Below are 11,031 nucleotides of genomic sequence, written 5' to 3' on the forward strand. Positions count from 1 at the left end.
CTCCTACCTCGGAGAATCTAATACCTATCCTGTGAAGTACAAGAGACTCTGAGTAGTTGGTCCAGTAAAACTTCTGGTAACAGTAACTGTCAGGCTTTCCCAATTTTCCATTTTGTGTGATGACTAGTATTCTACCCAGTAATTCAGTGGGGTCTTGCCAGCATACTTGCAGAGCCTGCTTGTTCTTTTTTCATTTGTTTATAACATGTCTAAAGCAGGGTGCAAGGCCCATCAAGTCTACACTAGAACAATCACATAATCCCATTTCTCAATTCACATACACTTTCCCTTGATTTTCTTACCACTCAGCCACAGTAGGGATAATTCATAGTCAATTAATCTACCAACCAGCAGGTCTTTGAAAAGCATTGGAGGTCAGCAACATGCCCAAGTTACTACGATTGTGAGGTAGCTTCCTTATATCTCCTTTTCTATCCCCTTTCTTTATATCCCCTTTTCTTCTACCCCACTTCTTGCAATTTCTGTAACTCATAACTGTTCCATCATTCTCCAAACCACACAACACAAACATGAGCAGGTGAATATCATCATTATGAAACCACAGGGGAAGTCTCTGATCTCGCACAGCAAGCACCCCAACAAAAGGACTCAAATAGAAGAGTTTCAACATTACAGTTTTCTTCAAAGCAAAGAAACCCACGCATCTAAAGGCAATACAGAAACACCTCAAAAATAAAGGGGCATGGCTATTACCAGATAGCTTAATGACTAATTTTTTTCAACCTCTAATCTGCATAAACCTTTCTGACAAAATTGTTTGGCAATTTTGAAGCTTAAATCATCTGATATAGAAAATACACTGTTATATTCCATTACAAATCAGGTTTTACTGAATGTCCCCACCCCAGAAGTAGCTCATTAAATATGAATGCATTATTAAAATATTAACTGATGCAAAAAGACAACTCTACAGAAGCAGAAATTGTCAGGATGCCTTACGGACTCAAATTTTCAAACAATTAAATGTAATTTGATAACCTGTGCCCGAGCAGTTAGCACTACTATTAACATCCTGCATTATGATTTTATCTCATTATAATGTAAAGCAATTTCACATCTTCAATTCTATTCAGAATCCTGAAAAAAAACTTTTGATGGAAATAAGATTGGTTTGATTTCCTGTAAATCCAAAACAGGATACAACTCCTCCTTAGCTCCATTCCCATGGGAGGTTTTTGGAGGTGTAATGCAAGTTGTAGCAAGATTGAGAGAAGTACTGAGACTATGATGTTTGACCCATGCATACTATCAGTTTTGTGCTGAGTTCTTGATATTCAAATATCCTTTTCCTGTTTCAACCAGATCATGTTGGCACATTAAAGACAGTGGTGAATTTCATCTCCTACATCTGTCTTTGCCCAGAAGTATTTCCTGAAATAGGAGGAGTGGTTCACCTTTTTCCAGGGTGTTACTGTGAATTGAGAGTTATAATGAAGTGCAAAGATAATGTGAAGAGAAAATGGTCCTTGATCAGAAACTGGACTTTAAAATTAGGCCCATAGTTTTTTTACCATTAAGTCTCCCCATCTACATATGGAGCTGAAACACTAATAATGCTAATAATGAAAAAAGTCTGCAAATTATGGAATCTGAAGCAAAAATAAAAAATGTTGAAGAATCTCATAGGATCAAGCAGCATCTGTGAAGGCAAAGGGATAGATGACATTTCAGTCAAAAAACAAATTCCCAATTCTGATAACCCTTTCACTGGAGTTACTTTTCTCCAACATGAGTTAATGGATACTTAACCATAGATCTGGCTTAAGTATTTTGATTGGTGCTTAGCTTTGTGTGTCAAGTCAAAAAGCTACTATTTTGAATACTAAGCCTGTGTCTGTTATTGCAACTATGGTGTAGAAACAGTTGATCCAATTCACTTTGTGACAACCAAAGCGCCCAAAATCAAGGAAATGGCCAAGTTGGTCATCAGCTGGCACTCATGTAGCATTAATGTCACCTGGCAGTTTTCAATCCAAACTCAACATTAACTAGCTGTTGCTCCAAGCTTACAAGGACAGATTGTCAGGGAAGATGAAAATAGAACTATTCATGTGAAAAGTACCAATCCTGAAATTATAATTGCAAAAGGGCATCTGAAAAAAAAACAGCTAATGATAGTTGGGTCACAAATATCCCCCTGACTGGACTCCCAACTATTAGGCTCCAAAAACTTCTTCATGCATTGCAACATTCACCTTTCTTCTGGTATTCAGCACACTCATGTTTTGATCTACATTATATTTTGGATCTGGAGCCAAACGGTCCTGAGAGAATCTAAACTGCACACTAATGAACATGAAAGCAGTAGTGCTAGACTTTTCCAGGATTTCAGTATTATCAGAGTAGGTAATGGAGTAGCAAGTGGCTAGGAAAGCTTTATCCATTTTGTTCTGTTTGGAATGCAATAGGACAGCATGACCAAATGATGAGTGCTGAAACTTGGTTAAGACACTGGCTAACTCTAAACATGGTCCACACCAGCCAAGACTATTGATTCTATTTTGTCCTTCCACTTAACCATCTCAATGACTGAAGTAACCAAAGTGTTATATATGGTGTTGGGAACCTCAGGATGGGGATAGGTAAAATTCCACATGCTATTTCTGCTCAGTCTATATCTCACCCATTTTGTAACATGGTGATTTACTAGACTTCACTATTGCTATGAGTAATTTAGAGAATCAGCACAGAAACGCGATTAATCAAATCAAGCAGCAGTCCACTGCAAAACAATTTTATAATCCTCCTCCCCACCCTACAGCAACTCTTTGACTTACCAACCCTGAAATGTTTTTGTGTAATGAGGAAACCCAAAGAACCATGGCGGACAATGAAACACGACAAAACAGTGGAGGTCAAGATTGAACGCAGGTTGCTGAAGCTGTGAAACAACAGTTCTGCTAACTACATCTCTGGAACTGTCCTGTGGAAGATTAAGGAAGCCTACTGCATCTCCTCATCCTATCACTTGCTAGGCTGCCAGCCATTCTCAACTCCAATAGTCGACAGCAGAGCTGCAAGTTAACCACTGGGTTTTATGACCTGTAGCTCACATGCAAATAGCCCTCTGTAATAGTAACACAAACAAACTGTTTCAGGAACTCATCAGGCCAGGCTGCATCTTACTCTGACTTCTCATCTCTTTTTCCAGTCCTGATGAAGGGTCTCATCCAGAAACGTCGACTGCTTACTCTTTTCCATAGACGCTGCCTGGCCTGCTGAGTTCCTCCAGCATTTGGTGTGTATTACTTTGATTTCCAGCATCTGCTGATTTTCTGTTGTCATGTTTACTACATTCCTGTATTCCTATAATCATGGTGAATAAGACTGGAAATTTACTGTCATTATCAAAGTTCAAATAAATTTATTATCAAAATTCTTAAATGTCACCATATACAACACAGAGATTCATTTCCTTGCAGGCATTCACAGGAAATACAATAGAATCAAAGAATGACTGCCACATCCAATGTGCAAAAGACAACAAACTGTGCAAATATATAAAGAGAAAATAATAATAATAAAAAAATAAGCAATAAATAGAAAATGTAAGATGAAGAGTCCTTGAAAGTAAGTTCATAAATTGTGGGAACAATTCAGTGATATGGTGAGTGAGGCTGAGTGAAGCTATGCTCTCTGGTTCAAAAACCTGATGGTTGATGGGTAATAGCTGTTCCTGAATTAGGTGGTGTGGGTCCTGAGGCTCCCAGACCTTCTTCCTGATGGCAGAGTGAGAAGAGAGCATGGCCTAGATGGTAAAGGTCCTTCACGATGGATGCCGATTTCCTGTGACAGAGCTCCATGTAGATGTGTTCAATGGTAGGGAGGACTTTAACCATGATGGACTGGGCTGTACCCACTACTTTCTGTATGCTCTTCCATTCAAGATCGTTGGTGTTACCAAACATTCTGCAATGGAACCAGTCAATACAATCTCCACCGCAAATCTACAGAAGTTTGTCAAAGCTTTAGATGTACAATTCATTATTATCATGGAGTTAAGGAATAATGTTAAATTGTGGCAACATAATATTGTTGCAATTTAAACTCACAGCCCTTATGTATTAAATTTGTTTCACTTATCACAGTAACTGTGTCAAACTGAATGTTACCAAATGTCTTTACAATTAATACAAAAGTTTTTCTTTACAAAGGGGACAAAGAGGTGAATAATCTCTGGCAAAGCTGTTACAAACAGGCATGCCTGCAACAGTGTTGTTACTGTTCAGAAACAAAAGAAAAGTATGTCATTCTAACTTAGCAATGGTACTTGCAGATTGGCATCAGGTATCGCTTAGTTGGCTGAAAGAGGGTTACCTGATTCCAATATTATCCAAACAATCAAACAGACCAAAATTGGTAAAACTTATATCACTGAATCAAGACAAAATAATCAGCAAGCTTCATTACTTTTATATGATGTTTAACTTCAAACTTATTGTTGTTTAACTTCTAATGTTGTTATTTAAAGAACAAAGTCTTGGGTGCTAGTCCAAAACTACCACCCATTTGCAACATTTATCACAAATTTAAAATGTTCAATTTTAACTATTACTGTATAGTTTCTGTGTAATTTCCAGAAATGAGCTCATCCTTCAGCATCAAGTTTTTTTTGCCTGTTCAAGTTTGCCTTCCAAATCTCTGCTCTCAAATATTCCAGCTAAAAGGTTTATGAAATGAAAAGCTCAATATTATCACAAAATTATAGTACAGATACCCCTTTCAAACTGAACTTGTATTTCCCACACTATTTAAGGACAAAGTGTCCAATAAGTTTTTGGATAGTCGGACTCAAGAGATAAGGGGATAGTGCGTGAAGGAGAAGCTGTAGTCAAGAATCACTGATTACTGCGGCAGGATTGAGAAACCAAATAGGCTATTTCTGCTTGTCTCAGCTGTATTTCAAATGTTCACCTTTTTTTTCATAGTTATATTCTTCATCATCCTACCTGTGTTTTGCCTTCAATCTGAAATCTCTGGTTCCCAATCTCTCAGCTATAGCAAACAAACTACACAATTCTCAGAAATTTGCCCTAGGCCTTCCTTCTTTTCGCAACAATCACAGCCTTTCTAGTCTATTTGTGTAATTTTGTAACTTTCACACTTAGAATCATTCAAGTGGACGCTTCTGAACTCTTTCCAAAGCCTTAACATCTTTTCCTAAAAGCATTGCCCGAAACTAAACACACTATTCAGAATTATACAGCAGAGACCCTTTGGCCCAAATAGTTTGTGCAGACCAAGTTGCTAACCTGAGCTTGTCCCTTTTGCCTGTATTTGGTCCTTTCCATTCCACAATAAGTGTCTTCTCAATGCTGTGCTCCCACCTCTGCCACTTCCTCTGGCTTGTTTCACATACCCACCACCCTATTGTGCAAAAAAGTTGCATTTTACTCCTCCTTTAAAACCTTATCATCTTATAACTCTGCCCTCTAGTTTTAGACTCTACTCTAAAACTGTGACCATTCACTATCTATGCCCTTCATGATTTTTATAATGCTCTAAGGTCACTCCCCCCTCAGGAAAAAAGCCCGTCTATCCAATCTCTCCCTGTAACTCAAGCACTTCAGTCCAAGTAATGTCTGTGTTAATCTTTCCTGCACCCTTTCTACTTTAGACATACTTCCTGTAATTTGGCAGACACAAGTGCAAGCTCACCAACATCTTGTATAGCAACATGATAACCTAACTCCTGTACTCAAATATCCCAACACCTACCTGCTGCTTTCAGGGAACTATGTGCTTTTAGTACCAGGTCTCTGTTCTAAAACACAAGTCCTACCCTGGAATCCACTGACAAAGTGGTTTTGTACAATGTAAAATCATAATATAGACTTTACTAAAAAGGCAACCCTCCATGCATCCATAAGATGGGGAATTGCCTGTGCTGTATAATTCTTTTCAAAAAAATTAAGAGTCTGGGGAGGGGAGGAAGGCAGTGGTATTAACATACTATTGTCTTGAAAATTCTGTCCCGTTGCAAGGTCTCAACTAGAAATGTCAATCATCACTTTGCCTCCCCAGACGCCAGTCAACTCACTATGTTCCAACAGTTTACATTTGGTTCCACATTCCAGCACCTCCAGTGTCTCATCACCAGCCCAGAAAATCTTAGACAGCCACACTAGATTAATAGAGTTTAACTGTATTTGGAAGAGGTGTTCCTGAGAAAAATTTAAAGTGAAATTTTATCAATTGAAAGGATCTGGCAAATTCAATATTGAAATTCCAGGGGTGGGTGTGTGTGTGTGTCTCTCTGTGTACAGAAATACTTTTTCAATTCAGCAAGAGAAAAGCCTTACAAATGAACTATAAGTAACCAAAACAGTCAATGCCATTTTAGCAAAAATTCATAAATCAAGTATGTGAATCAGTAATTATTGCAATTTTAATAAGAATGTTCACATTTGCCTTTAATACTTACAGTATGTCTTCCGAGTCAGCTCCTCCACGACTTCAGGTTTCAGCTTACTGTTGCACTTCCCCATTGCAGCAATTTAACACATAAGAAGATGCACTTTTTGGTAAGGGTATATATTAAAGATCAAAGAAATCAGATTCAAAACAGGCCAAAGATAATGATGGTGAGCGGAAGTTACTTGTTGAATGAAAGATTCTCAGGATGCCTCCTGTGCACTTTCTGCGTAATTTGCTCAGCTGTGGTTTCCCTGACGATGGTTTAATAATGACCTGTTTGTCCCTCCACCACAGGTTTGATAAGTAGTTCAAACACTGAATTTGTCAAAATTCACTCCAGGTTTTTCTTTAATTCTTAAAATCCACTTTCCTTTGATGTGGTGCAGATAACCTGCTGTCCCAAGCTGCAATGATGGTTTGCTCAATTCAGCCCCTTGAGAAGATTAGTAGCATTTTTCAGCTTCTCTTCGTCTTTTGTATCTTCTGAATTGAATCAATTTAATTAGTTGTTTTATTCCTGTCTATTTTTAGACGTGATGATGCACTTTAAATCGTTCAAGCGTGATCACAGCATTACAGAACTGCATATGGTCAACTCTCTCAACGCATTGATGACTTGGGTTATACTGCATAGAGTGCTTAACCAACACCGCAGACTACAGGCTTGGAATCCTGAAAGAAACAAAACAGTGCAGGTACTGTATGCAAAGATGCAATTACCCAAGTCACTTGATTAAGACAAACCAATCTTTATTGCAATTGCAGTTAAGAGGATCAAATAACAGCACATTTTGTGTACCCAGAGAGATCAGTGGAAAATGCCCTGCTGGAGAACACTGCAGATGACTCAGCTACTTATGACAGTGATTGTCTTGGTCATATAAATGATCCTGGGAATGACAGGGTTAATGTACGAGGAGCATTTGATGCCACTTGGTATGTATTTGCTGGAGTATAGAAGATTGAGGGGCCCAGAAAGAATGCGTGTGAAGAGGATTCTTCCTATAGTGGGGGAGTCTAGGGACAGAGGGCACAGACTCAGAATAGAAGAAAGACGCTTTAGAACAGATGACAAATTTCTTTAGCCAGAGGGTGGTGAATCTGTGGAGGTCAAGTCATTGGGTATATTTAAAGTTGGGACTGGAAGGTTCTTGATTAGTAAGGCATCAAAGGTCACAGGGAGAAACCAGGAGAATAGGGTTGAGACGGATAATAAATCAGCCATGATGGACTGGTGGAACACATTTAATGGGCCTAATTCTGCTTCTATGTCTTATAAAGTCCACTCATTTGACCTTCCAGCTGCACAAAATTCCTGCTCTAAATTCACTCAGAAAATGATTGTTTTTAGATGCAAACCCCTTGCTGAGCAACTATCTAACACTTCACCATCAAAACCCGTAAAATATATCAAACCCTTAATTGAAACCAACACAATTAGCATGAAATCTAAATCCCTGAGCTCCCTACCCAATAGCATCACTGGAGTACTTTCATCAGGAGGATCCAGTGTGTCAACATATTGGCTTACCACCTTCTCAAGATAATTAGGCATAAGCAATAAATGCAGGTGTTCATCAGAGATTCTGAAAATTATTTTTAAGTACCACCAAAGAAATCTGTTTACCACATTATTTGACCGTCAGCACTGCAACATGCTACACACATCATCTCCCCTTTCCAGCAATAGTATTTCATAAAGGAAAGCTCAGATAGGAATCAATTCAAGTGGCTACCAAGAAAATAATTCTCAATGTCTATTTGGTCATATCCAGTTGTGGCTTCTTAGGATTGTTGGGCAACTGGGTCTGCAATGACTAGGTAAATGAATGTATGTGGAAACATTTAGACCAGACCCATATTAAAAGAGAAAATCAAACTTAATCCCTGGCTTTTGTTGCACTAATTATCTTTGGGGCACAATTTACTGAAATATTAATGAGTTGGGGAAGAAATGGAAGTATTTGTACTGCATTTTAAAGCAGGAAAGGATTTAGGCCAGTCACTTGGCAGGGATCTTTACAGAGGATGGATGAGTCAAAATGTACAGTTTGACTACAAAGTATATAATACTAGTACGTAAAAGGAAATACAAGGGAATAATGAGTCAGTCTTGTGGGCACAAAGATTGAAGCAGTTGCAAACGTACATTGGAAGAATTTGTAAATGAGACAAAGATTTGAAACTTACAAAAGAAAAGAAAAAAGATGGCAGCAGCAACAAATGAATTCAAGTTAGTATGAAATAAATGCAGGATGTGGAACTTTAGACAAGTTTTTAATTTTCACAGGTATTGGGAAACGGTAAAAGGCACTACTAGTAAATCAGTCCCATGCACCAAAAGTATAATCAAGCATTAATGTAAAAGCAGGTGAAGAATCAAGACAATACATAATACTGCAGTGAAAGAAATCATGTTGGCTTGCATGAATTAATATGGCTTGAAACGTAGTTTGGGGTTAAACAAAAAAGCCAAGATAACATTGAGAGATAAATAATTTATATGTAAAGATGCAATTCTTATTTACATCATTTACCATTAAAGCCACCAAATCACATTTACTCCAGCTAGTTGAACAAGCAAAACAGTTAAAAGGTTTATGGAAATAATGTCCATGCTATCATATCCAACATCAATAGCATCAGCTTATACCCATCCTCCTCTGACTACTCTTCAGGCAAATCATATTATTCATAACAACTCTGCCATCACAGACCATTCATCCCTAATACACAGGAAAAATACAATAGATAATTCAAATAAATCTCAGTTTAATTCAGAAATAAAATTTGAAAGAGGTGCAATTAAAAACAAATGAACCATGGTGCTCCTCTTTGGCACAGGCATTAATCATTTGAACTGTTATTGATTATGGAATTGTTATTGATGTTGGTCTTGCTGCAATACTTGACCAGTATCCAATATTTTTAAATAGAGTAACAACTAGTACATTCCTAATATTCTACTAAAGTCAATTTGTAATGCAGCACTACGACATTGCGTTTTACATACAAGAACGATGTCCAACAGTTTCATAAAACAATATATGTGCCACTTAAAAACACTATTTTGGTATAGACAATACTATCCCTGGTCCCTTGATTTGAATAAAACTCAACTGTCACATATTCCCTAAAGCATTTTATTTTATACACCGGGAAAGTAAATCTATCTCTGCTGTTCTATCAAGAGCTGTGTTTTCTGGTTGTAAAAGATAACCTGTTTTGATTCCTAGCAGTTGGCATTACAAGTAGGATTCTGAATCTTCTCTGATACAAATCTAACACAAGTCTTTATGTGATGTAGGCAGCTGTGTGGCACACACAGTGCAGACAAAGAGAAAACCTTGTAACTACAGCTCCTCCCTATTCCACTTGCAGACTTGAGATCATACCCTACAAAACAGCTCAAAGCCACAGGACATTTGAAGACTCCAGATTGCTAAACACACATACAGATAAGCCACAGAAATATTGAAATAAAGGAAGAAATTACACAAACGCTGTAATAGCAACTGTTCGGTTTATGTAAAAAGTAAAACAAATTCTAGCACGTTTCTAAAACTGCAGCTCACACATACTCTATAAATCATTATTCAACACCCACCAGTCTCAACATTCAGACCCGCATCCGCCCACAAACGGAACGAAATTACATACAGACACATGGATACTACAGTCCACACCCACCAACTAACATGACTGAAGGTGGCTGGGGGTTTTACAAGGTAAAACAGTCTGCAGATTGCAACTGGACAAAGAACATTTGAGCCAAATAAAAAATCCTTATTTTATTTTACCAAACTTAAATACACGCAGCGTGACTTGATCATCCAATACACGCTCTTGGACTTAATTTTTTTATCAAATTAACTAACGAAGCTCGTTACAATTCGATAAAGTGTGATTATTTAAGGCCAATCACTCTGCAACTTATCTGCTTTTTAAAGTGGAGTTGAATTTTTCCAATCACTGAGCTGCGGCGGAAAAATGCAGGGCTCGCACTGGCTCCAGAAAAAGTTTCTCCCATTTAAAAACAATATAAACTACAGGTTTTATATCTAAGCGGGGGACTTTGAGAAGCTTTCTTGTGCAAACTCCGCACTGCAAATCACCGCCCGCCTGCTTCCATGGCAACCGCACAGCCCCGGTACCTCCCTGGGCTCACAAGCGGCCTCCACCGCCCGCGGGACGGGCCAGGAGGGGCAATTAAAGCAACCTTCCTTCACTTTTCCTCCCCGCCATTAAAGTCTAAGTCCGCCGACCGCGCCTTGCGCCCATTTTCTGCTCCTCTCACCTCGCCGCTCGCGCTCCGCTTGTTTGAATGAAGCGCAGCCGCTGGTCCCACAGTCACCGCAGCGACTGCGTGCGCATGCGCCGCTCCCCGGAGGCGGGGCTTATGGCTGACGTCACAGCATTCGAAATAATTGACGTCAAGAGAGACGCGTCGCCGTTTCGAGACACTAAAAAACTGCAGATGCTGTAAATCTGAAATAAAAACAGAGAATGCTGGAATTTTGCAGGAGGCCGGTAGCACCACTGCACAGAGAAATAAAATTAATGGTTCGGGTCAATGGCACCGCGTAAATATTC

General features: G+C 38.7%; 1 protein-coding gene across 1 annotated transcript in view; it reads right to left on the minus strand.

Moving 5' to 3' along the window:
• LOC132407359 (neuronal calcium sensor 1) overlaps nt 1-10,818 on the minus strand; it is a 75,385-nt gene extending 64,567 nt beyond the window's left edge. The window contains exons 1-2 of the mRNA XM_059993729.1: nt 10,736-10,818; nt 6,446-7,110 (exon numbers count right to left, since the gene is read on the minus strand). Coding sequence (XP_059849712.1) covers nt 6,446-6,509 — 64 coding nt within the window. The 5' untranslated portion in view covers nt 6,510-7,110; nt 10,736-10,818. The remainder of the gene's footprint in view (nt 1-6,445; nt 7,111-10,735) is intronic.
• Between the last annotated feature and the right edge of the window lie 213 nt (nt 10,819-11,031).

Source organism: Hypanus sabinus, chromosome 18 (genome assembly GCF_030144855.1).
Source record: "Hypanus sabinus isolate sHypSab1 chromosome 18, sHypSab1.hap1, whole genome shotgun sequence".
NCBI lineage: Eukaryota > Metazoa > Chordata > Chondrichthyes > Myliobatiformes > Dasyatidae > Hypanus > Hypanus sabinus.